Consider the following 27,101-nt stretch of genomic DNA (forward strand, 5'->3'; position numbering starts at 1 on the left):
CCACCTCCTCCACCCCAGTGCTTGCATTATAGACATGTGCTACCATGTCTGGTTTAGGTGGTGCTGGGGGTGGAAGCCAGGGTTTGTCTAAATTGGCATTCAACCAACAGAACCACATCCTCAGTTCCTTTTGGTTTTGAGAATACATATATGTGTATGTGCATATATATATATATAAAAAATATATCGTATATATTATATATAATTGTGTATTATATATTACATTATACATATATTACATAATTATATATAATATATATGATATATAATATATATATTATATATATATATACATATATATATATACTCAGAATCCAAATGGAAAAGGTCACCATGTGATTATCTACTTCAAGATGGCTTGCCTCCCCTCCATGGACTAGGACATCTTCAGGGGATCAGGTTCATTTGTGACTTTTTGTGAGACAAGGTTCCCAAGTGGCCCAGGCTAGCCTCAAACTCCCTGTAGCTGAGATGATCTTGTAGTGCTGCTGCTCCTCCTCCATGAGAGAAGAGGCAAGCACTCTGTGCGGTTAATGAGGCTCTAGGGTGGGAAGCACGGCTTTATGCCCACTGAGCAGGCACTTTGCTGACCTGCATCCCCCAAACAAGAGGGGGAACTTTTACAGTAATTGTCACTGTCCCAGAGGAAGCTTCCACAGCAGCAGGGAACTGGTATCTTCAGCTGTGTTTCTCCAGGATCATGGGCCTGAAAGTGCTCCCTCTGTGTGCGTACACATCCCAATGGCTCTTTAACAGAGGACCTTGCCCCAATACACCACTTTTTGCCATCAATCACCAACCCTGTTCAACCACATACTATGCCACCATGCCAGACACCTCTATAATGTCAGCCCCACCCCAACCCCGGCCCAGCTCTGCCTCGAATGTCCTACCTGTGGAGTTGTCGCAGGTTTGGGTCAAGATATAGGTACATGTCCCCGTGAAGCCAATGTGCCTCTCATCAAAGGTGACAAAATGAAGGTCCCCGTAGACCAGACAGGTGGCCTTACCTGCCAGAGAAGGGGAACACAGATATAGGAAGCTGTTTCCAGTGTCCCACTTGCCTGGACCCTACACCCCAGCTCTGCTACTCAGATATATTCCCAGCTCCACTGCCCAAGAAAGATCAGGGACCAAAGGGTCTCACCCACTCTGACAGAGAGTAATGTAGAAAGACAGGAGGGGGAACTTTCTAGAATCAGAACAGAACACTTGCTAATGTGGCACTTTGTCCTGATGTTAAGGGCCAAAGCACACACACCAGGTGGTTCCTCCTCCTCCTCCTCCTCATCTTTAAGATTAATTATTTATTTTATATGAGTTCACTGTAGCTGTCTTCAGACACACCAGAAGAGAGCATCAGATCCTATTACAGATGGTTGTGAGCCACTGTATGGTTGCTAGGAATTGAACTCTGAACTTCTGGAAGAGCAGTTAGTGCTCTTAACCGCTGAGCCGTCTCTTCACCCCCCCTCCCCCCCAAGGAAGTGCATTCTAAAAAGGCCTACCCACCCTCCCACTCTGCCAGCATGAGGGGCGGTACTTACCATAGGGCTCACACTGGTACTGACCGCTCTTCAGCTGGCATACAGTGTGCGTTCCACACTGAGAGATCTGACACTCCATCAGGCTGCCTGGCAAGCAGCGGCACCGCTCTGTGCAATTGGGGGTGAACCATTCTTCCCCAGGCTGAGAGCAACAAGCAAGAGTCATAAAGCCATGGTTCTAAGGGGTGTGTGTGTGTGTGTGTGTGTGTGTGTGTACACGCACGTGTGTGTGTGTGTGTGTGTGTGTGTGTGTGTGTGTGTGTGCTTTCATAGGCACTGGTGAAGTATGGAAGATCAGAGGACAAGTTTCTTTGGGAATCTGTTTCTCCTTCTATCATGTGGGTCCCAGGGATTGACTCAGGATCAAGGCTCAGAGGCCAGCGCCTCACCTGCTAAGCCATCCCTGCAGCCTTTTCCCTTTCTTGTTTACTTCACTTCTGAGACAGGGTCTCACTACACTGAACTCAGTGACTTTCCTCCCTCTGCCTCCCAAGTGCTGGAATCACAATTACATATAGTTCACTTAGAGCACCTTTTTGCTTTGTTTGGGGATTTGAATTTGTTATTGTTTTCATGAGACACGGCATCACTATGTAGACCTGGTTGACCTGGAGCTCAGCATGTGGCTGGCCCTGAACTCACAGATATCCCCCTGCCTCTGCCTCTCCGAGTGCTGAGGTTAAGGCATGTGCTACCACACCCAGCCCACTTGAAGCATTTTTTGATGAATAGATGCACGTGTTTATCATGAATTGTTGATAGCAGCAATGAGCAGGTATTAAGGAATCTCTATGTGGCAGAATCTAGTTTTAACTGGCAACTTGAAACAACTAGACTCATGCAGGAAGAGTCTCATAGAGGTATCGTCTAGATTAAGTTGGCCTGTAGACAAGTCTGAGGGGATTGTCCTATTGCCCTGTGATGTGGGAAGACCCAGCCTGTGAGCACATGGTCCCACTCTCTGGTTTGGGGCCCTGGACTGTAGAAGGGTAAATACAGCTAGCCAAGCACAAAGCATTGATTTCTCTGTGTTCTTGACTGTAGACAGAGTATAAAGGTAAAGTCGACTATCTTATGTCCCTGCTGCCTTGATTTCCTCTCAACGATAGACTGTAACTTGGAATCATTAATAAATCCCGCTCTCTCCCAATCCGTTTGTTTTTTGTTTTTGGTCTGTGTATTTTAACAAAGCAACAGAAATTAAACCAAATTTAGTTTATTTGGTTTAATAAATTGGGTTTTGTTATTTTATGACAGTGTTTCACGTAGCCCAGGTTAGCCTTGAATTCCTGTAAATAGCTGAGGATGATCTTAGACTACTGGTCCTCATGTCTCCACCTCTCCAGTGTTAGGATCACAGGTGTGTGCCTGCATCTAACATATACATATAATCATATGTAAGGCAAAAAAAAAAAAAAAAAAAGAAGAAAGAAAGTAAGAAAGAGTGGGAGAGCACACTTGTAACCCCAGCATTTGGACGGCTGAGGCAGGAGAATCACACAAGCTTGTGACTAGCCTGGGCTACAAAGTGAGTTCCAAGCCAGCATGGATTAGGGAATAACACTCTGCTCAGAACAACCACAACAAAATGGAGTGAGCATCCCTCTTCTTGCTGGAACTGAAACATGGAGAAGGAGGAAGAGGAGGAGGAGGAAGAAGAGGAGAAGGAGGGGAGGAGGAGGGAAGGTGGAGAGGAAGAGAGAGGAAGAAGGAGGAGGGGGAGGAGGGGAAAGGGGGAGGAGAAGAGTAGGAGGGGAAAGAAGGAAGAGGAAGGGGATGGAGGGGAGGAAGGTGAGGAAAAGGAGGAGGGGGAGGGGAAGAGGGGCTAGGTATAGCTCAGTCACCGGAGGGCATGACAAACATGCACAAAATTCTAAGTACTGCATAACTGGACACATATTAGCCCTGCACATGGTAGACAGAGGCAGAAGGATGAGAAGTTTAAGTTCATTCTCAACTACATTATCAGCTGAAGGTCCGTCTGAGACATATGAAACTGTATCTCAAAACTAAACAAATATAAAAAGGTGAGTCGACTTGTGCAGCTTCTTCCCCCCCTCCTCTGCCTCCTCTTCCTCTTCTACCTCCTCTTCCTCCTCCTCCTCCTCCTCTACCTTCTCCTCTTCCTCTACCACCTCTTTCTTCTCTCTTCCTCCTCCTTCTTTCTCCATCACCCCTCTATTGTTTTTTTAGCTTTTCAAGACAGGATTTCTCTGTGTATCTCTGGCCATCCTGGAACTCACTCTCTAAACTAGGTAGCCTCGAACTCAGGGATTTGCCTGTCTCTTTCTCGGGAGTGCTGGAATCAAAGGCATGTGCCACCACTGCCCAGCATTATTTATACATTCTTATAGCCATGGAAACAGATTTAACAACATAAACTTTTCCAAGGTTGTGCCAATGCTACACCCAGGCTCATGCTCTGCTGCCTGACTCTAGATTCTAGACACCATTTATGCATAGCTACTGAGCTGTGGAAATTCAGCCAGTCCTGAGTTGGGATTGTAGCTTAGTAGCAGAGCACTATGCTAAAATCACCAGTGAGGGGCTGGGGGTGTGGCTCGGTGGTAGAGCCCCTGCCTAGAATCCCCCAGTGAGGGGCTGGGGGCATGGCTCGGTGGTAGAGCCCCTGCCTAGAATCCCCCAGTGAGGAGCTAAGGGCATTGCTGTGTGGTAGAGTCCCTGCCTATAATCTCTTAGAGAAGAGTTAGGAGTGTGGGTCTTTTGTAGAGCACTTCCCTAGCATGCAAGGAGTCCTTGGCTTCATCTCTGGAACTTCGAAACCAAAGCCAGGGCTAAATGAATGGCTCTACCATTGCATAACCAGTGCTTTGGGCCTGTCCCTTGAGACTCAAAGCTCCTCTCACACAAAGAGCACCAGGACCCAGGTGTTCTGGCATAGAGTTTCCTCTGGGAAGCTGGGCACCCCTGGAGCTTACCTTATAATACTTGTTGTTGTAGGGGCAATTGCAGGAAGACTCATTGATACATTGGTTATTACTAAACAAAAACCCAGGATTGCAGACACAGCCAGGAATGCAGGGGGACTGGCAGCTGGGCTTGGGGTTCTCACAGGATGCTGGGCATGCACACAATTCAAAGTGGGAATTTGGAGGGCAGCTCTCTGAAAGGAAAACACAGCTTCCGTCAGGCTGCCCATCTCCCTCAGAAGCCTCCCTGCCTCTCTCCTACCCTGGACTCAAGTTCTCTTCCAAATAAGCTTGCACTTATTCTGCCATAAAAAGAAGGAGAAGGAAGAGGAAGGGGAGAAGGAAGAGGAGGAGGAGGAGGAGGAGGAGGAGGAAGAGGAAGAGGAGGAGGAGGAAGAGGAGGAGGAGGAGGAGAAGGAAGAGGAGGAGGAGGAAGAGATATCTGGGCATGGTGGTATAAGTGGGAGGACAAGGTCAAAAGACTGTTAGGAGTTCAAGGCCATCTTCATAGTCATTTGAGTCCAGAACATTGTCTCTAAATCAAAACCAACCAACCAACCAAACAAACAAACAAAAAACAAAGAAAATACAATCAATGCTATAATGAGGATGAATCTTAAAAATATTGTACTCATGAACACATGTGTGGGGAGCCGACAGAAGGCGGCTATCATCCTTGCAGCCATCTTGAGCCATATACCCTGACAAGAGACTTGTTTTCAACAGCCTACAACAGCTGAGCACACTCTGATAACATCTTGTTTTAGATACCCAGGATCTTCCCTTGGGTGTGTGAGACTTAAAGGTGTGTGACTTAAGGGTGTGACTTAGAGATCAGATTTAGAGATAAGACCCAAGGGTGTGACTTAAGGGTGTGACTTAGAGGCATGGCTTAGAAGTGAGACATATAAAAGGCGAGAGGCAGACAGAAGAAATTATTATTAGGTATTAGTCACTTAGCACTTGGAAGAAGTAACTTGGAACTTGGAGGCACTAGGGACTAGGGACTAGGGACTAGGAACTCAAGACTTGGGACTTGGAGAGAAGAAGAGAGACTGAAGAATAAATGGGATTGAATCACACTCTGTCTGGTCTCCATTCTTTGAGTCTGTCCTCACTCTCTTGCTGAACCCCGACCTGCAGACCAGAGCAGCTTGGGGCAGTGCAGGCTCTAACACTTAGTCCCCCAAGGCTTTTGGCAGTGGGGTTCCAATACTGACAGAGTGGCTTGTGACATCTTTGGCCCCCAAATGTGGGGTAGCGTGGTTCTCAACATTTTTGGCGCCCAATGTGGGGCAGCTCAGGCCGCAACACATATATATATATATATAACTTATTCAGGTCAAGGTCACAGGTAGTGGTACTTGCCTGCAATCCTAGTACTCTGGAGACCAAGACAAGGAGATTATCAATTTGAGGCTAGCCTGAGCTATGTAGGAAGACACAAGGGAAAGAAGACTGGAGAGGGAATAGAATAAGGAGGGGTGTCAGGAGAAAGAAGAGGAAGGAAGGGGGCTGAGAATTCGACTCAGTTGGTTTGTAGCTGGTGTATCTGTCCTCTGAGTGTAGAGTCTTCATGAATCTCTTTCCCACAGTCCAACCTGCTCTTTAGCAGGAGGCCCTGATCCCATCTGGCTGTGGGTCTCTGCATCTTTTTTCGTCAGTTGTGGGATGAAGCCTCTCCAATGACAATCGGCTTAGGCACCAACCTATTAGCCAGATGGGTCAAAGGCACCACAAAATCCCCCACAGAATCAACCAACCTGGGATCAGAGGGGCTCACTGAGACTGAACCGGGAGCCTGCATGGGTGTAACCTAGGCCCTCTGCATATGTCATACTTGGTGTTTTTGCAGGACTCCTAACAGAGGGTGCATGGCCTGTTTCTGACACATTTGTCTGCTTTGAGGACCCTTATCCTCCTACTAGGTTGCCTAGTCCATTCTTACTATGAGGGGAGGCGTTTAATCTTATTGCAACTTGATATGCCATGTTTGGTTTATATCCCTGGGAGACCTCCCTTTTCTGAAGGCAAATGGAGGAGAGAATGGGGGCTGGGAGGGAGGGTGTGGAGAAGGTGGGGACAGAAAGAGGGAGGAAAAAACTGCGGTAGGAATGGAAGAATTAAAAAAAAAAAAAAGCACCTCCTTCCCTAACTTCCTCCTTGTCTTCTACTTGCTCCAACCACCTCATACCTGTGGTAGTTGGGGCCATATTGATCACTGAGACACCTGGAGGCTTTGAAAGGCTTGGTCCAATGGACATGAGCGGAGGGCTTGGACAGGGTGGTCCACATGCTGTGGATGTCTGAATGACAGTAGATTGCTCTGTAAGGAGAGTGGTCTCTTGATTGGAGACAGTGGTCTCTTCAGAAGGGATGGTGGTCTCTTCAGGAGGGACAGTGGTTACTTCTGTAGGGACAGTGGTCTCCTCAGGAGGGGTAGTGGTCAATTCTGTAGTGATGGTGGTCTCTTCAGGAGGAACAGTGGTCACTTCTGTAGGGATGGTGACCTCTTTAGGAGGAACAGTGGTCACTTCTGTAGGGATGGTGGTCTCTTCAGGAGGGATGCTGGCAGGAGGAACAGTGGTCACTTCTGTAGGGATGGTGGTCTCTTCAGGAGGAACAGTGGTCACTTCTGTAGGGATGGTGGTCTCTTCAGGAGGGATGCTGGCAGGAGGAACAGTGGTCACTTCTGTAGGGATGGTGGTCTCTTCAGGAGGAACAGTGGTCACTTCTGTAGGGATGGTGGTCTCTTCAGGAGGAACAGTGGTCACTTCTGTAGGGATGGTGATCTCTTCAGGAGGGATACTGGCAGGAGGAACAGTGGTCACTTCTGTAGTGATGGTGGTCTCTTCAGGAGGAACAGTGGTCACTTCTGTAGGAATGGTAATCTCTTCAGAAGGGGTAGTGGTCACTTCTGTCGGGATGGTGGTCTCTTCAGGAGGGATGCTGGCAGGAGGAACAGTGGTCACTTCTGTAGGAATGGTGATCTCTTCAGAAGGGGTAGTGGTCACTTCTGTCGGGATGGTGGACTCTTCAGGAGGGATGCTGGCAGGAGGAACAGTGGTCACTTCTGTCAGGGTGGTGGACTCTTCAGGAGGGATGCTGGCAGGAGGAACAGTGGTCACTTCTGTAGTGATGGTGGTCTCTTCAGGAGGGGTAGTGGTCACTTCTGTCGGGATGGTGGTCTCTTCAGGAAGGGTAGTGGTCACTTCTGTCGGGATGGTGGTCTCTTCAGGAGGGGTAGTGGTCACTTCTGTCGGGATGGTGGTCTCTTCAGGAGGGGTAGTGGTCACTTCTGTCAAGATGGTGGTCTCTTCAGGAAGGGTAGTGGTCACTTCTGTTGGGATGGTGGTCTCCTCAGGAGGGATGCTGGTCTCTTCAGGAGAGACATTAGTCACTTCTGTGTGAACACCTGTCACTTCTGTGGAGACAGTGGTCTCCCCAGTGGGGACAGTGGTTACTTCTGGGGGTAGAGTGGTCCCTTCTGTGGGAAGAACTGTCTCTTCAGAAGAAACAGTTATTCCTGTAGGGATCGTTTCCTCAGGGAGGACACTGGTCTCTTCAGGAGAGACATTGGTCACTTCCGTGTAAACACCTGTCACTTCTGTGGATACAGTGGTCACTTCTGTGGGGAGAGTAGTCCCTCCAGTGGGGACAGTGGTCACTTCTGTGGGAACAGTGGTCACCTCTGTGGGGACAGTGGTCACTTCTATGGGGAGAGTGGTCTCTTCAGGAGGAACAGTGGTAACTTCTGTAGTGATGGTCTCCTCAGGGGAGACATTGGTCGCTTCCATGTGGGCAGCTGTTACTTCTGTGGGGACAGTGGCCACTTCTGTGGGGACAGTGGTCACTTCTGTGGGGACAGTGGTCACTTCTGTGGGGACAGTGGTCACCTCTGTGGATACAGTGATCACTTCTGTGGGGACAGTGGTCACCTCTATGGATACAGTGGTCACTTCTGTGGGGACACTGGTCACCTCTGTGGATACAGTGGTCACTTCTGTGGGGACAGTGGTCACCTCTGTGGATACAGTGGTCACTTCTGTGGATACAGTGGTCACTTCTGTGGGAACAGTGGCCACTACTGTGGGGATAATGGTCACTTCTGTGGGGACAATGATCACTTCAGGAGAGACATTGGTCACTTCCATGGAGTCAGTGATCAATTCTCTGAGGGGAGCGGTCACTTCCATGGGAACAGCAGTCACTTCTGTGGGGACAATGGTGGTTTCTGTGGGGATGGTGGTCTCTTCCGTGGGAGTAGTGGATGTTTCTATGGCAACAGTGGTTGCTTCTGTAGGGGTGGTGTGCTGCTCTGTGAGGAGCGTAAAGACAGTAGGTTCAGAAGGGCCAGTAGGTGGAAGCAGAGGACTGGAAGGAATCTCTGTCTGCAGCAATGCTGGAAAGAAAAACAAAACCCTGTAATTTAGTCAAAATTCTACCACCTTCCTTCCACTCACATCTAAATAGGAGTGGGCGAGCTCAGAGGGGAGGGCTAGTTGGTTATCTGTTTCTGCTTCCACTCTCCAACCTTCACTCACATATTCACTCACATAGGCAGAGCTCCCAACACACATGACACTGTGCCAGGTACAGGGTTCACAAAACTGAATAGGAGACGGGGCCTGGCTTCAGCATCACTAGAGAAGGCTTCTGAGTCCTGCCACAGAAACTCATGCCATCAAAGACACCTTCATACTTGGGTATGATATACCCATCTGTCATCACCGCAGTTAAGGCAAGAGGATCACAAGTTTGAGGCCAACTGAGCTTCACTGTGAGCTCCTGTAAGTCTGGGAATATTGTTCAGTAGTAGAGAACTTTCCTAGGATCCCCCGGTGAGAGGCTGGGGCTGTAATTCAGTAAGAAGGCACTTGCCTAGAGTCCTCTAGGAGAAGGCAGGAGGGAGACTCAGCAATAGAGCGCTTGCCTGGCAGGTGTGAGGAACTGGGTTCTAGTCCTCACACTGAGGGATGGAAGAAGCTGAGTCCTTAAATTTCATTCTTACCCCGACATGGTCCATGAGTGATCAAGATGAAGTTCAGAGCGACAACAAAGGCAGTGCTGGTGCCCCGGGTGGCCTCAATAAACAACTGAAGGCAATGGAGGGCAAGGGGAGAAGAGAAACAATAAATCCCTGGGAACCCAGGAACTCTGCTGTGCATGTCCTCGGCCCACATGTCACTTTGTCAGAACTACAATAGTCCAGCGTACCCCCAGCCTCTTGAACCTTAAATCCACCTCTTCCCTGTGCTTTCTCCACCTTTATGATCTGAATCTGAAATGCCCCATATAGGCTTATGTGGTAAAATATTTGGTCCTTGTCTGACAGTACTATTTTGGGAGGTTGTAGAATCTTCAGGATACAGGTCACTAAGAGTCAGGCCTTTGATGGGAATAGCCTGGCCCTGCTTTTAGTACTGTTCCTTGCTTTGTGGTCTTTGTGAGTGTGGTGGTTTGGATATGCTTGGCCCAGGGAGTGAGTGGCACTATTAGGAGGTGTGGCCTTATTAGAGTAGGTATGGCCTTGTTGGAGGAAGTGTGTCACTTTAGTGGTGGGCTTTGAGACCTTCCTCCTAGCTTCTTGGAAGATGGTCTGTTCCTTTTGCCTTCAGAACAAGATGTAGAACTCTCAGCTCCTTCTCCAGCACCATCCCTGCCTGTGCGCTGCCACGCTTCCTGCCTTGATGATAATGGACTGAATCTCAGAACCTATAAGCCAGCCCCAGTTAAATGTTGTCCTTTATAAGAGTTGCCTTGGAGGCCGGGTAGTGGTGGCACACACCTTTAATCCCAGCACTTGGGAGGCAGAGATAGACGGACTTCTGGGTTCGAGGCCAGCCTGGTCTACAGAATGAGTTACAGGACAGCCAGGGCTACACATAGAAACCCTGTCTCAAAAAAAAAAAAAAAAAAAGCAAATAAAACAAACAAACAAACAAAAGTTGCCTTGGTCATGGTGCCTCTTCATAGCAATGGAAACCCAAACCCTAAGACAGTGAGCCACCCAGCAAGTTCATGCCGCATAAGCATGCCTTGCCCACCATGATGGGCTATATCCCCCCAAACTGCAGGTTAAAATAAACCTCTTCTTGCATAAGCTGCTCACGTCTGAGATCCTGTCACAGAACTCAAGAAAAATAACTAAGATGCCACCCCTCTACCTCCTCCATTCATCACCCACCCTGGGCCTCCTTGTCACTCCCCCGTGCAAATACAAATAAAGTACGTTCTCTAGGTCTCACCTGCATGGGCTGATGATGTCCCTTAGGGATGGTGACAGAGCTGTTCATCCAGCCAGAGCTCTGAGACCCGACACGGCTCCACAGAAGAATGGGAGAACTACCCGCAGGACTCCCCAACAGGAGCTTGAGCGTGGTACCTTTTCCAAGGCCATACATGTGATAAGCAAACTCCACACAGATGTCCCCAGGGGCACAGAAGGGTGGACTCACCAATCTGGCAGACTGCCCCTCCTGGGATAACTTGACTGAATCGAAGAAAATGTAATGTTCCCCTGGGTGAAGGAAGGGAACCAGAGCAGTAAGACTCCAAACCCAGACGTGTATGCAAGACAAGTCTAGCTGCTTGCTGCAGCCGCATCTAGCTTTCCAAGTGAACACACAACCAAATATGCATGGTAGCACTGTTTTCTTCTCTGGTTTTGTTTTTTGTTGGTTGGTTGGTTGGTTTTGTTTTTCAAGACAGGGTTTCTAGCTGTCCTGGAACTCACTTTATAGACCAGGCTGGCCTTGAATTCACAGAGATCCTCCTGCCTCTACCTCCAAGGTACTGGGATCAAAGGTGTGCGCCGTCATGCCCAGCTGTTTTCTTTAGTTTTTGAGTTATATCGCTCAGGCTGGCCTAGAACTTACAGTGTTCCTGCCTTAACCTCCACATTACAGGTATGCACCGCTCCAACCTGCTCATCGAGCACTCTTAACTGAAGACGCAGGAAACCCAGTCTACAGCGCACATTCTATTGGCTTATGCATGCAGCTGAAAATAAGAGTGGATTTTGAAGACCTTGGTTGCTCTTTTCCATCTGACCCCCAGAGCTACACATAGAACCTACGAAGCCGCACATGCTAAGCAGGTGGTCTCTTTTACACACACACACACACACACACACACACACACACACACACACACACCAGCCCCTCCCTGGGGAATTCTAAGCAAGTGTTCTACCATTAAACTGTACCCATATGGCAAAGTCTGGATTTTCTCCTGGGTTGCAATGATCCCACTACCCTGACCAATCTGAGCATAGTCTACTTTCTGGCTCTTGCAGTGATGTCATCAAGTCCCTGAGTAGATACAGATGCTGTGACTCATAGCCTCTGTCTCCTCACCTCCATACGGGAACTCTCTTGGGGACCCTGAGATGGGGGTAGGTACACTTTTACTTCCCCAGCTCCAGTGTCCGATGTCACCATACACCTGGTTCCAGTCACAGAAATGGCGGACTCTGTCTTCAAAGTCGCACTGGGGAAAGGTCTCTAGCAGATTGATTCCAAGAGGAAAGTTTGAGACTCTCGGGGGGGGGGGGGAAGGGGGGGCTGTGAGCCCTGCCCCACCCCCAATCACTCCAACCCCTAATTCGGCAGGGGTTCCCCAAGGCTCGGTTCTCACCCCCACAGGGAGCAATGCTGATGGCGTCCACAGCTATTGCTGGCTCTGGGTCACTTCCAAACACACCCACCACCATGAACTAAAAAGAGAAGGAAAGGAAACCTGGAGTGAGCAGGCAAACCAAGCCTCACTCCACGCCCCTCCCCACCAGTCCTCCAGCCCTCTTACGAAGGCTGGCGTTAATCATCAACTTGAAACATCTAAAGTCACCTGACAGGCCTCTGGGCATGCCTATGGAGGGTACGGGAGTGGAGGGAAGTGGGGGTGGGGGAAGGATTATCTTGATTTTTGTTAATTGGGTGGGAAGACCCTCCCACTGTGGACGGCAGAATTACGTACCTGGGAGCCTGGACTGCACTGGGTGAGAAAGGGGGTTGACTAGCAACAAGCCTTTATTTATTTATTGTTCTCTGCTTCCTGAGTGTGGGCAGGATGTGACCAGCTTCTTCAAGTTCCTGCTCCCATGAATTCCTCACTAGGGTGGGCTTTGCCCTTGAACTGTCACTCAGAATAAATCCTTTCTCCCTTAAGTTGCTTTTGTTAAGAGTATTTTGTCACTTGGACGGAAAAAGAAACTAAGACATTTCCTCTCTGGCACTTCTATTCAAAGACCCAGCTCCCGCTCCCGATGTCCAGGTCCTCGGCTCACACTGAGGGAGGGACCCTACCATCCACAGGGACTCCTAATGCGGACCTTTATCCTCTGTACCTGTATCTGTCCCTGTCCTGTGTAATTGACAGACACAGCCTGCCAGTCAGGTCCAGGATGTCCTGAGAAGAGAGAGTGTTTCCGGATGTTGCCTACAATGGACAAAAAAAAAAAAAAAAAAAACAGAAGAGAAGGAAATTTACGGGGACTTGAGGACAAATTGCACAGGGAACACTAAAGCAGTATTCCTCCAGACGCAAGCAAACTTCTCTCATTCACAGGCCTCCCCCTCCCCACCGTGTGTGTGTGTGTGTGTGTGTGTGTGTGTGTGTGTGTGTGTCTGTCTGTCTGTCTGTCTGTCTGTCTCTCTGTTTCTCCTCCTGCTTTGTATGTGTGTATGTGTACAAGAGCCCATAAGTGTATGTGGCATATGTGTGCAGGTCTTTATGCAGATGTGCACACACGTGTGTATGAAGGTCAGAAGTCAACCTCAAGTGTCATTCCTCAGAAGCTATCCACCTGGGTCTTTGAAACAGAATCTTAGGCTGGCTGGCCAGGGAGCCGCAGGAATTCATGCACTTACCTGTGCCTCCCCAGTGCTAGGATTACAAGCAAGTGCTACTCTGCTTGGCTTTCTACATAGGTGTTGGGGTGGTAGTCATGTTCTCAAACTTGTGTGGCAAACACTTTCCTGAGCTATCTCCCTGGCTGGTTTGCTTTTGTTTGTTATTGATGTTTAGATAGTCTCCTGTAGTCTAAGCTGGCTTCAAACTCACTTTGTAGCAGAGACTGGCTTTGAACTTCCTAATCTTCCTGCCCAAACCTTCCAAGTACTATAATTCTCAGTACCATCCACTGTGGCTGGCAGTGCCTTTATTTTTCTAGACTCCAATGTCCTTCCTATTTCTAGCCCATGGAGCAATCTCACAAGTACATTGGCTTTCCCTGGACCCTGAGAAGATATTCCCTCTCAATTCCCTGTCAACCCAACCCTACTAGATGGCCGTGGTCAGTAAACTTTTCTAACCCAAAAATGTAGCATAGACAAAAAGGGCTTCTTCATGTCCCTGGCCGCGAATTAAGTAGTAGAAAGATAGGGTCAGACAGCCGCTGGAGTGGCTCAGGGGACTCAGAAGTACAGCTTTCTGTCCCGGCCTTGCATTCGTAGGGTCCAGGAGCATGTAGTAACCATCTGTGAAAGAAAGGGTCAGTGAAGTGAATGGCCGGGATGGAGGTGAGTCTGTTACAAAGACGGGGAAGATAGAGACCCGGCTGTGGGGCTGCCACCCAGAATGAGGCACAGGTCAGGGGGTTACACCCACATCGCAACTGGCAGAGCGCTTGGATTGGGTAAAGATCTGGTGTCGCTATAGTAAATAAATCCTCTCAGTAACAGCCATCACAATCTTGTCCCCTGGGTGTGAGGCCTCAGGTCTTTCCTTGCCGCCCTCCCCTACCCCCCATCCCGGACACTGCAGAGACAGTCTTTCAAGTTGATGACAGACATCCAGTCTGACCCTGAGAAGTAGGCAGCTCCCACCCAGCATTTCCTTCGCTATTAAACCAGACAGCCAAATCAACCTGAGCTTCACTTGGTGATGCAAGTAGTAACCAAGGAAAGAGGGCACTGAATTGCGGGGGAGAGCGCACACGCATGCGTACTCATGCCCAACCACCTTCCACCTTCGGATTCCTGCAAACCTCGAGCTGAGAGAGGCCAAGAAGATAAGAGAAGGAGCCAATGGTTTCAAATGAAAGGGAAGGGGTGCCGGGCAGTGGTGGCGCACGCCTTTAATCCCAGCACTCGGGAGGCAGAGGCAGGCGGATTTCTGAGTTAGAGGCCAGCCTGGTCTACAGAGTGAGTTCCAGGACAGCCAGGGCTACACAGAGAAACCCTGTCTCAAAAAACCAAAAAAAGAAGAAGAAGAAGAAGAAGAAGAAGAAGAAGAAGAAGAAGAAGAAGAAGAAGAAGAAGAAGAAGAAGAAGAAGAAGAAGAAGAAGAAGAAGAAGAAGAAGAAGAAGAAGAAGAAGAAGAAGAAGAAGAAGAAGAAGAAGAAAAGGAGGAGGAGGAGGAGGAGGAGGAGGAAGAGGAGGAAGGAGGAAGAGGACGAAGAGGAGGAAGAGGAGGAAGAGGAGGGAAGGAGTTGTTGAAGAACTTTCTAGAAGGTAAGCCTCCCGGAACAGGAAGATGAGTGAGTCAGGATCTTGCTGACTAGTCCAGGCTGGCCTGAACTTACCATCTTCCTGGCTCAGCTCCCAGGTACTCGGATTGCGGGCATGGCACACCATGCCTCTCTCTCTGCTTGTCCCTTTCCTCACTTGCTGTCCCTTCCACGGGCAGAGGACGGAACCCAGGGCTGTGTGCATGCTACACGGTACTTTACCACTGACCTATATCCCCAGCCCTTATTCTTCCGTTGTTTCTGAACCAGGCTCTAGCCCAGCTGCACTTGAAATCACTATGTAGCATAGGCAGTTACTGAACCTCACATCCTCCTGCCTCAGCCTCCAGAGTGCTGGGGTTACAGGCTTATGCCACCATACCTGGCTCTTTGCAGGTTTTATACACCAATTCTTAACTTCCTGGGATATTGTACAGGGTGGCTACTCAGCAAATACCAGATAAGGAATGAATGGATGAATGAATGATGACAAAAAAAAAAAGAAAAAAGAAAAAAGATTGTGAGAAGCAGGTGGTGCTGGGTCTGCTTAGCAGCCATTATGGCAGTGGAGGGAGCTGGAGAATACTTGACATCATGCTTCTTCCCATGATCCCCAAGCTGAAGGAAGCTTGAGGTTGCTGGGTTTCACCCGGCAAGACCTAGGGATGCTATTGTAGGAGATACACAGGTCACTGGAGCCCAGAGGTTCTAGCAGTATATACAATACTCACTACTAGGGTTAGAGAAGTCTTTATCAGGCCCCACACCAGGCTTCCCTGATGATCCCTTCTTCTGGGTCCACTTAGCCCCGGTGGCAGTTGGGACCCAGCTCCAGCCGCAGAGATCATTTAAAGTATCAAAGGTGCACATCTGGGACATGCAGACTGAGAGGAGAGAAAAGAAGAGGTGGAGATGGGGGCGTGGCTCAGTGGTAGAGCCCTGCCTAGAATCCCCCAGTGAGGGGCTGCGGGCGTGGCTCAGTGGTAGAGCTTTGCCCAATGTATACAAGTCCCTGGTTAAACCTCAGTATCAAAAGGAAGGGGCTGTGAGCTTTCTGTCATAAACGGAAGCTTAGAGAAAATGCCTCAGCTTGGGGTCAGAACTCTGAGGCTCACTCTCAAGCTATAGTGTGTGCTATCAAGCTCTGAGGCCAACCCATAGCCTACTGCTCAAGAATCCTGCTCTCAGTGCAAATTACATAACCTTCCCAGTCTTAGACTTCTCGTCTATAAACTGGCAATTGTGTCTGTGTAAAGTTGTGAATTAAATTATGTTTGTGGCGCATCTGGCCCATGTTCAGTGAGTATAAATTCCTTTCATAGAACTGGATTTTCCTTTCCAGTCAGCCTAAAAGGAACGTCCTGCATATATCAGAGTAGTAGTATGCGGTAACCCCTACAATGATTTTACAGTCAGATTTTCATGGAACCAAAGACTTCTTTTGTTTTTGAGACAGCTTGGAATGTAGCCCAGGCTTGCCTCAAATTTGCTGTGTTGCCTAGGATAACCTTGAATTTAGGATCTTCCTGCCTCTACCTCCAGAATGCCGGGATTGAAGGTGTGTGCCATCACAAGGGAGTTGTGCATGCTAGCCAAGTGCTTTACTGACTAAGATAACTAAGATACATCTCCCAACCCACCAAAGGTTTATGGACACACACTGGCTGAGGTAGGCCAGCCTGTGGCCATGGGTCCTGGTCAGTCACTGTAGACCAGATATCCATGCAGAAAGGGGACCTCTTACATAGTGACTACTTTAGGAGCCAGGGGTATGGGGTGAGGCAGCACCAAAAAACTAGAAGCTTCAATTCATGAGAAACGGGGGTCCTGCTTGCCGAGCTGTCTTCACACCTATTTTGGAGAGTTTGACAGGGGTTGGGGAGAGGAAGGGGCACATAAGAGAGATGGGAACTCACTCCGATTGCAGGTACCCCGCTGGATAGAGAGGCCATCCAGAGAGATGTCCAGGTAGGCAGTGCTTCCTCGAATGCCTTCAAACATCAGCTGTAGAATTAGAGGCAAAGAGACCCTGAGCCCGTGAGCCACATGACTGGGCCTCCCTTCTTTGCGGCTGCTGGTTTCCACCCTGGACATCCTAGATGGCTGGGCATCTAGGTCTCCTCTTTTTAAAACTTGCATTCATTTCTAACACACAGCACAGGAGTGAGTCGGAGGACAAGTTTTGAGAGTTGGTTCTAGCCTTCTACCACATGGGTCCTGGAGACTGATCTCAGGTAACCAGGCTTGATGCAGGAAACCTCCATGATTGCCCTGTGGGCTCCCCCTCTGCCACAGCCTGCCTTCCTAAGCCTCTTCCTTTAATCCCTTCCCTACCAGACCTCCTGGTCTGGTCTTGGCCTCACCCAGCTTGGTATGTCATGATCTGCTGGGACAGTGACAGTGGTGGGCATCCAAGAGGGACTCTGGGTGTTCACGTGTTTCCAGAGCACGTAGGGCCGGGGGTGCTCCCGGCCCTTGAGCAGCAGCAGTCTGAGCTGGGCGCCCCATGACAGCCCAAACATGTGGAAAGCAAAATGGATGCAAAGCGGGCCTTGCTCCCATATGTCAGGGCTACGCAGGCGTGCCACTCCGCCCCGAGGAAAGGTCTTGGGATCCATGTGCAGGTAATACCCCTCTGTGGGGAGACAGAGAGAAAATGGCTGAGACCTTGCTGTTCCCAGAGGCCTTCTCATCCACCCCCTGCTCAGCTCTGCTTCCAGCATCCCCCCTCTCTCAACTTTATCCCCTCTCCACTGTCCTCCACCAAACTTTAGGCTTCCCTCAGACTCCTTACCCCCATTGGGGTACCCCCCAGGGGGGCCAGAAGTGCCAGTCAGGGAGGGCCCAGTAGTCCGAACCCAGTCCCCATCATCTTCAGACATTTGAGACCAGTCACAGAAAGGTCTGGAATTGTCTTCAAAGTCACACTTGGAGAGAATGGCTGGGAAGAAAGAGTCTCTGTGAGGCCTCGGATAGGGCAGAGGGCAAGGGTCAGGTCACAGAGCTACGCTGGGAGGTGGGGGTCGCAGGGTCACTAAGTATAGAGAAGGCCGCTGCTAAGAGCTCAGTTCCAGAGCTGAGACGCTGGAGACAGAGTACTAAGGGGAAATGTGGAGCCGGCGAGCACAGAGAGCAGAAGACAATGTTAGGGAGCACAGACTGGGGTCCAGGTTGACTCAGACAGGCTTTGTCTTGGCTGCATGTGTTTAGTTGTGGCTATTATTACTGTTATCTTGGTGTGTGCATGTGTGTGTGTGTGTCTGTGCACGTGCGTGCGTGCGCATGTGTGCTTGTGTGAGCATGTGCGTGCATGCATGTGCATGTGTGTGCATGTGCGTGTGCAGATGTACATGCATGGAGAGACCAGAGGTCAACATCAGGTGTCTTCCTCAATCTCTCTCCACTTTATGTTTTGAGACAGGGTCTCTCAGTTTACCTAGAGCTTACTGATTCAACCTCACTGGCTGGCCAAGGGACCCTAGAGATCCTCCTGTGTCTGCCTCTGCACTGCCGGGACCACAGCATGTGCTACTATGGCACGTTCTTTACATGGATGCTAGGGATGGAACTCAGGTTCTTGTGCGTGTGCAGCAAGGATGCTACCTACTGAGTTATCTCCAGCATCCCGCCTCACTGTCTCATGTAGCCCAGGGTGACCTTGAACTCCGGATCCTCCTGCCTCAGCCTCCTGAGAGCTGGGATTATAGGTGTGCACACTACCTAGTCTATTGTTTCGTTATTCTGAGACAAGGTCTTGTGACTATGTAACCCAGGCTAACCAGGAGCTTGTGATCCTGCTTTGGCCTCCCCAGTGCTGGGTGGGCAAGCCTGTGCCATCATATCCAGTGCTGGTTGATTTGAACAGGACTCTTTTGGGTGGAGTTAGGCCGTGTTTTCTCACTGTTCCCTCCGCCCTTGGCTGCCCTTTGCATGTGTATCCCATGTTTGTGTGATTACTGTACCCTGACTACGAGCCCTGTACTAAGACTGGAGTTCACGGTTAGAGCAGATTGGAAGGAGGGAAAGGAGGCCTAAGCAGGTCTGGTTCCAACTCACAATTCTCCCTCAAAGTGTGCGCCATCGGCTCCAGGTCCGGAGTGTTCAGTCTCCTTAGGATTAGTTTGGAAAAAGCAAAGAATGTTACCTTTGTCATTATTCAAATTATCACTAAGACTATGCTTATGTCGTGTCTTTCTTCTCATTCTTTTTTTTTATTTTAAGACAGGAGCTCATGTAACCCAGGCTAGCCTCAAACTCCCCTAAGTAACCAAGGATGACCTTGATTAAGCTCATGATTCTCCTGCCTCCGCCTTCTAAGTTCCGGGTTTACAGGAGTTCACCACCACATCTACCTTTTTTCTTTTAGAGACAAAGTCTTTTGATGAGTAGCCTAGGCTAGCCTCAAGCCTCAGTCCTCCTGCCTCCCTCACCCCTAGTGCTAGGATTATAGGTTTGCATCACCACACCGAGCTCTCCTCCCCACCTTACAAACTCGATAAAGAAGCCCTTCCTCTTCCATCAACTTGGGTCAGAATTTCCCACAATTCAACTGCTACTTGTCCAGAGCCCAGCATCCAAGTTCAAGGAACCTAACACACCTCTCATTCCTTGCCACCTTCTGTTTTGAACTCTGGCCTATCAGCCCACTGTGAGGTTTTGGAGAGTGTAAATTCTTTGTTGTTCCCTCCCAGCCTGGAATGTCACTTCAATTTCAGGACCTGGGGATGTGAGGCTCTCCCCATCCTGGTCAATAGGTTATCTTCTTCCCAATCCCACTGACTGTCTCCTTATCTTCCTTCCCAGTCTCCTGACTTTTCATTTTTGAGTCAGGGTCCCATTGTAGACCAGGCTTGCCTAGAACTTGATAGATAATCCAGTATGATCTTGAACTCCTGATCCTCCCATCTCTACCTCCCATGCGCTAGGGATAGATCCTGAGCCACCACAGCAAGTTTACGTGGTGCTGGGATTTTGAAACCAGGGCTTTGTGTAGGTCAAGTAAGCCCTCTGTCAGCTGAGTTACATCCATAACTGCTTCCTCTATAATTTCCTCTCTCCTCTGGCATCCCCAGACGCAACCTGGTAAACCCCTGACCCATTTGTCACTGGTGTCCCCAGCCCAGCTTACCACACAGGGCTAGGCACCTGTTCCTGGCCCCAGGCAGCCCCCACCAGCAGCATCAGAGTCCAAACTGGAGGAGCCATGGGGGACCTCTGAGGTGGCCCTCAGGGAGAGAAGAAGATTACAGTGAGGATCCCAGGCCACTTTATAAACACCTGGCCCTCCTCTCTTGTCACCCTTCTGAGGAGGTCATTAAAAAAAAAAAAATCACAGAATTTGAGAAGTCCCTGGGAATATAAAGTTATCAGAGTTGAAATGGAAAACCCAATAGAAGAGTTATAGACAGAAAAAAAGGGAAAACAAGAAAAAGGGAGACAGAAACAGATCCAGGAAGTCTAACATCAAGCAAAAAGTAGTTTGGTAAGAAACAACAAAGGCAAAGAAGATTGAGAGGTAGTCTCGCAGAGCCCAGGCTGGCCTCAGAATCATAATGTAGGCAAGGCTAGCCTTGAAACGCCGAGCTTTCCACCTCCCAATGCTGGGATTCTGACCACGGTACCCGGCTAAGAGAGCACGAGCCAGCTCTCCCAGAACTGAAACGCTCAGCTAATTAAAAGGTACCTAGTGTGGTGGATTCAGAGAGCCTCGGAAACTACTTTGTGAAATGTCAGAGTATCAGGGCTGGAAGGAAGATGGGAGACCCTTTTAGATCGTAAGGAACAGGATACATACTAAGGACCAGGGATCCTCATGGCCTCAGTCTCCTGGGTAGCAACCATAGGTTCTAAAAGCAGTGGAACACTCGCTGCAGAACTCTGATGGAAAAATCATTCAAACTTAACATTCTACAACTGAAGACAGTGGCAGATGCTGTTGAGGGTCACGTGAATGGCTGGAAATGAGGGACAGAGAGCTGAAGGACATACTCATAGAGGAAGAAATGCAAGCTGCCAGGAAGCATTTGAAAGTGTGTGTGTGTGTGTGTGTGTGTGTGTGTGTCTGTATGTGTCTGTGTCTCTGTGTGTGTCTCTGTGTATATATCTCTGTGTGTGTCTGTGTGTCTCTCTGTGTGTCTGTGTATGTCTGTGTGTCTCTCTGTGTGTCTGTGTGTCTGTGTGTGTATGTGTTTGTTGGCGTGTATCTGTGTGTCTGTGTATATATCTCTGTGTGTGTGTGTGTGTATATCTCTATGTGTGTGTGTCTGTGTGTCTGTGTCTGTGTCAATGTGTGTGTCTGTGTGTCTGTGTGTGTCTGTGTGTATCTATGTGTGTCTGTGTTTCTCTCTATGTGTCTGTGTGTGTATCTGTAAGTCAGAGGATACCTTGCAGGAGCTGTTCTGTCCTTTCACTCTATGGGTTCTGAGAATCAAATTCAAACTGTTAGACTTGGCAGCAAGTTGAGCCATCTTGTTGGCCCCTACTTCATTTTTCTAAGACAGTCTTGTAGCCCAGGTTGGCCTCTGGTTGAGGCTGAAGTGCTACCATGCCAGTTTATGTGGTATTGAGACTCGAACCCTAGGTACCATGCACACTAGGCAAGCTCCTCACCAACTGAGCTACATCTCCAGCCTTTTGTTTTTCAGAAAGGGTCTTGTGCAGTCCAGGGTGGACCTCACTGTCCCAAGCCAGCTTTAAACTCGTGGCAGTTCTCCTGTTTCGGGCTTTCAAGTGCTGTGGTCCCAGCTACTCAGCAGACTGAAGCAAGAAGAAGATTGCAAGTTCAAAGGCACCCTGGGCAGCTTAGTAAGACCTTGTCACAAAAGAGAAAGTCAAAGGAAGCCTGGGTGTGGAGTTTAGCAGTAGCGAGTATACAGCTAGTGTGGATGATTCAGCCATTCAATCTCGCACCACACATGTGTGCACATGCACACAGGGGCACATTTATGATTTTGTTTATGTGCAGTGTGTGTGCATAAGAGTGGAGGTGGCCAGGGTGGCCAGAGGAGGTCATCAGATCCCTAGCAACTGGAGTTATAGGTGGCTGCGAGCTGCTTCACCTGGGGACTGGGGCACAAAATCTAGTCCTCTGTAAGAATATCAAGCACTTTTAACCACCAAACCACCTCTCTAGTTCTCTGTGGGTTTTTTTTTATTATTATTTATTTTTGTTAAAATTAATCTTCAAATTAAAAAAACATCTAAACTACATATCATGTTTATAACATAGTGTCTACATACATAGTCACAATTACACCAAATATGCATGTCTATATGTATATATGACACGCTCTGTGTGTGTGTGTGTGTGTGTGTGTACAACTCTGTGTCCATGGAGAATCAAGCCTGGCTGAAATTTTAAAATGGAACAAAATGAAAACCTACTTGTGACCAGGGGTGGTAGCATGGACATGCCTGTAGTCCCGGCACTCAGGAGGAGGCAGAGGCAGATGGAGAGTTCGAGGACAGTCTGAACTATTATATAGAGAAATCTTGTCTCAAGAAAACAAAACAGAAAGAAAGAAAGGAAGAAAGAAAGAAAGAAAGAAAGGAAGGAAGGAAGGAAGGAAGGAAGAAAGAAAGAAAAGAAAAGACCTACATGCGTCATAGCTGGACAGGGTGCTGATTGACAGAATCACAGTAGTTGGTTCTCTCCTTCCAACATGTGGCTCCCAGGGATTGACCTCAGGTTGTCTGGCTTAGCAGCAAGCCTCTACTGCTCAACTATCTTTTCATCTTTTGGTTTTTGCTTTGATTTTTGAGATAGCTACTCATAACATGGGCTCTGAATGGCTTCAGTTGGAAGTAACCCTCCTTAGTCAGCCTCCTGGGTTCTGGGATCACTGGCCTAGGTCACCAACACCCAGATCTCACTATGTAGCCCAGGCAGGCCTTGGAGAACTTCCTGCTTCAACCCCAGTACTGAGATTACAGATGCATGCCCTCATCCACCTGTACGAGAGAGAGAGAGAGAGAGAGAGAGAGAGAGAGAGAGAGAGAGCTGTCAGATTCCATGGCACAGGCCTGTCTTCACAGTTACTCAGATGGCTGAGGCAAAATGATTTCAAGTTCAGACCAATTTAGGCAACTGAAGAAGTCCTTATCTCAAAATAAAAAAATTATATTATTATTATTATTACTCAGCTTTGATTTTGTTTTTCTTTTTGCCCCTCTCTCTGTGTGTGGCGCTCCCTCTCTCTCTCGCTCTCTCTCTCTCTCTCTCTCTCTCTCTCTCTCTCTCTCTCTCTGTATATCTCTCTGTGTGTGTGTGTGTGTGTGTGTTACAGGACCTCTGATTGGTCTGGAGCTCTCCTAGTAGTCTGGGCTAGCAGGCCAGTGAGTCCCAGAGACCCGCCTGTCTCCTTCCTTTCTGGCCATCACTGAGATCACAGGCTCGCACCACCACATCCATCCTTTTACATGGTTCTGGAGATGCAAACCCAGGTCCTCGTGCTTACCAGGAAAGTATTCTGCTGGCTGTTCTGTTCCAGCAAGACTTTTTTTTTTTTTTTACTGTCTCAGAGGAAGCTCTAGAGTCCATGTTTGTTTTAGTCCAGATTTTCAAAAGGAACAGAACTACTAGAATGAATACACGTGCACACACAACACACACACATAAATGCATACAACACATGCACACACAACACACACACATAAATGCATACATACACATACACACATATACATGCATATACATACATCATATATATGAATTATTCGACTATTATTATTACACACATGCACACACACACATATAAATTATTAGATTAGTTTACAGGATGAGGTCCAGGTAGCCTGGCACTGGGACACTGGCTGTCACATTTCAGAAATCTTTCTGGAATAAGCGTCCAACACTGAGAGCCGAGGACAGAAGATGTCACCAGTGGACAGGAGCCAGGACAGGTCCATTTATATTCTCATCATATACTCTAACACCACCAGGGGGAGCAAGCAAGTGAGATTTTATAGCCGCATACGTGGCTGTCTGTCAGCAGGTTGTTAAGGGCAACAACCCATTGTTTCAGCTGTTCCTCCAAGTCCTCTGTTCCTGGTAGCAAGTGAAGTCATGCTTGGCAAATAGGCAGTGCTTTAAGTAAATCACTAAAGAAATCAATAAATCAGTATCTAATAATTGCTCTTTTCTAGCTAATTCTACTTCCAGTCTCACACTAGAGAGAGCAAGAACATAGCAGTCATTCACTGTCTCAGTGATCCTAACCTGGCACCTAAGGCCCGGCCTTCAGTCCATGCTGGAATCCCAAGGAAGATGGTTCTAACATTGGTGAAGGATTGCCGCAGCAACAGAAGTACAGACTGGTCAGCAAGAGTGACAGCAAGCAGGCAAAAAAAAAAAAAAAAAAAAAAAAAAGCAGTCTCCTTCTTCCATGCCCTATTCTGTGGGCTGCCGTCAGAAGGTGACACTCAAGCAGGGCAGTGGTGGCACATGTCTTTAATCTCAGCACTTGTGAGGCAGAGGCAGGTGGATCTATGGGAATTGGAGGCCAGCCTGATCTACAGAGGGAGTTCCAGGACAGCCAGGGAAAAAAAAAAAAGAACAAAGAAACAACAACAACAAAAAACAAACAAACTAAAAGAGAAAGAGCAAGCTTGGCAGCAGCCCAGCATCCATCTGCCTCTGCTCCCTGACTGTGGATGCCACCAGAGCAGCCGCCTCACGCTCCTGCCGCCCCGCCTTCCCCGCCATGATGGACTGTGTTCCTGGAAGTGTGAGCTAAAATAAACCCTTCCCTGTCTGAGTTGCTTCTTGTCTGTATTTGGTTACAGCAGTGAGAGAAGTGGACAGGATGTTAGTGATAAAGGCCAAGTTCATGGTCAGGTGCCGACTGCTTTTCAGTGCCTTTCCTTGATAAAAGCCTGGCATGTTAGCACAGGCCTTTAATCCCAGCACTCAGGAGGCAGAGGAGGGCAAACCTCTATGACTTCAAGGCCAGCCTGGTCTACAGAGTGAGTTCCAAAACAGCCAGGGCTACATAATGAGTTCCTGTCTCAAAAAGCAAGAACAAACAAAGCCACAAGTGGTTAAAAAAAAAAGTGCTCACTGCTCTAAGGATGACCAGAGGTCAGTTCCCAGTAGCTCACAACTGCTCATAAATCCAGTTCTAGGGAACCTGACACCCTCTTCTGGCCTACACACACAATAAAATAAAATAAAATAAAATAAAATAAAATAAAATAAAATAAAATAAAATAAAAATAAAATAAATAAAACTTTTAAGAAAAAAAATAAAAGCAAAACTAAGCTATATGTAATGGTCCAGGCCTGTACTCTTAACACCTGGGAAACTGAGGCAGGAAAATTCTAAGTTCCAGATCTGCCTGGGCAATTTATCCCCTGTCTCAAAATACCAGACAAACAACACAACAAACCTCCCCCCCCCAAGTCTTAATAGACTTGATATAGAATTAATATTCCAGCTCCGACAACCCCAAAAAGATACTTCACCCTTGCCCTTTCATAGCAGCAGAGGCAGCAATGGGATGTCTGTTGTGGTAGCCACACAAAAAAAAAAGAAAGAAAGAAAGAAAGAGAGAGAGAGAGAGAGAGAGAGAGAGAGAGAGAGAGAGAGAGAGAGAGAGAGAGAGAGAGAAAGAAGCGTGGAAGGGACGGATACCAGAGGAAGGACGCCTGATTGCTGGCAAGGTTCGCTAACAGTTCCCAACCATACCTGAAGAGGGCACTGTAGTCCAGGAGCTAAGTTCACCTCCCCCAAAATTCTTTTGAGTCCTCCCCTTTCCTGACTCCTACCACCTTAATTATAGACATGTGAACACACCACACCACACCACACACACACACACACACACACACACACACACACACACACAAACACACACACTCCTAACAAATTCCCTCCAGCCCCCAACACCTTCAGCCTGCATGTCAGTTTTCCTGCCGTGGACTGCGAAGACTTTTAGGCTGGATTCTAAATGTCTTGTTTTGGAGAGAGATTGGATGACAGGCCCATAGGATAATCGCCAGGATTGGGATCCTGGTACCGTGTGTGCTGTCTTTGACTGCTCGACTGGGTGGGTCTCTCTCCTAAGCATGCGCGCCCACATGAAGCACTATGGGGAAGGAATCCAAGGAACAATTTGGAGTCCCCCTTGTCCCCTGGCTGTGGTATTTATCACTTCTCAGTCTCTTGACTGTCCTTCAAGTTGCAAGCAGAAATCCCCAGAGCGACACCCATCAGGACACAAAAGACAGGTGGTTGGAATCACAAGAGGTTTGTGTCCTGAGGTGAGTGACTAGTGCTACAGACATTAACCATTACTCTTCCATTCACCAGAGTTGCCCATTGCCACCAATCCCTAATGGGGGACACCTCCGTACTGGCTCCCGTTTCTTCAGTGGTGGCCCCAGCTCACTCAGCACTTGTCCTGGCGGGTTGGCAGCTGCCCACCAAGAGACAGCCTTGAATGGAGCCTGCTTATTGACCAGCGTGGGCAGGCATTGTGGCCTCAAGCCCAGAGGGGTCAAGAGGTCAGACAGGCCATGCGAGGCAGCACGTAGGGCCCAACCCCCTCCACCTCTGGTTTCCCAGATCTGATGCCTTGCTACCAGATTGGGGGGGGGGGGGTTTGAGGGAGCGGGTAGAGCCAGGAGAGTTGCGGGGTGCACACTCATGAAGATAGACAAGCCAGGAGTCTTGTTGGTGATTTTAGCTGTTGCTAGTGGTATTTTTTTAAAGACACAAAACTTCAAACCCCTTCCCTCCCATGAAAGCAGAGTCACCGGCCATTCTGTCTATGGCTCCATGACCCTCTGTTGTCCAGTGCAGGGCTTGTGCTGTCTGGGGAAACACCATGAGACCTAAAGAATTCATGTTTTGCCCCCTAAATCCTCCATGCCCTGTATTCTTCATAGATGCCACAAAGATTGGACCCCAAAGCTTGTCGTGTGTGTATGTGTGTGTGTGTGTGTGTGTGTGTGTGTTGGGGGGGTGATGGTTACAGTTCTGGCAGTGCACTAGTTGAGTTTAGATGTCTCTGTCCCTGAGTTCTAAGTCGGTCTCTGGGAGCTAAGGATGTAGTTCAATTAATAGAGTGTTTGCCTTGCATTCAGGAAGCCCAAGCTTCTATCTCCAGCACCCCATAAACAGGGACAGTGCACCTGTGATCTCAGCACTTGAGAAACAGAAGCAGAAAGATCAG

The 27,101-nt window shown here is 48.6% G+C and overlaps 1 protein-coding gene across 1 annotated transcript in view; it reads right to left on the reverse strand.

Moving 5' to 3' along the window:
* Window positions 1–12,347, reverse strand: part of Zan (zonadhesin) — a 92,032-nt gene extending 79,685 nt beyond the window's left edge. The window contains exons 1-8 of the mRNA XM_076923298.1: window positions 12,116–12,347; window positions 11,836–11,982; window positions 10,726–10,997; window positions 9,489–9,573; window positions 6,672–8,879; window positions 4,487–4,671; window positions 1,548–1,689; window positions 894–1,010 (exon numbers count right to left, since the gene is read on the reverse strand). Of these exons, the coding sequence (XP_076779413.1) occupies window positions 894–1,010; window positions 1,548–1,689; window positions 4,487–4,671; window positions 6,672–8,879; window positions 9,489–9,573; window positions 10,726–10,997; window positions 11,836–11,982; window positions 12,116–12,191 (3,232 nt within the window). The 5' untranslated portion in view covers window positions 12,192–12,347. The remainder of the gene's footprint in view (window positions 1–893; window positions 1,011–1,547; window positions 1,690–4,486; window positions 4,672–6,671; window positions 8,880–9,488; window positions 9,574–10,725; window positions 10,998–11,835; window positions 11,983–12,115) is intronic.
* Between the last annotated feature and the right edge of the window lie 14,754 nt (window positions 12,348–27,101).

This window comes from Arvicanthis niloticus, chromosome 24, assembly GCF_011762505.2.
Source record: "Arvicanthis niloticus isolate mArvNil1 chromosome 24, mArvNil1.pat.X, whole genome shotgun sequence".
Taxonomy (NCBI): Eukaryota; Metazoa; Chordata; class Mammalia; order Rodentia; family Muridae; genus Arvicanthis; species Arvicanthis niloticus.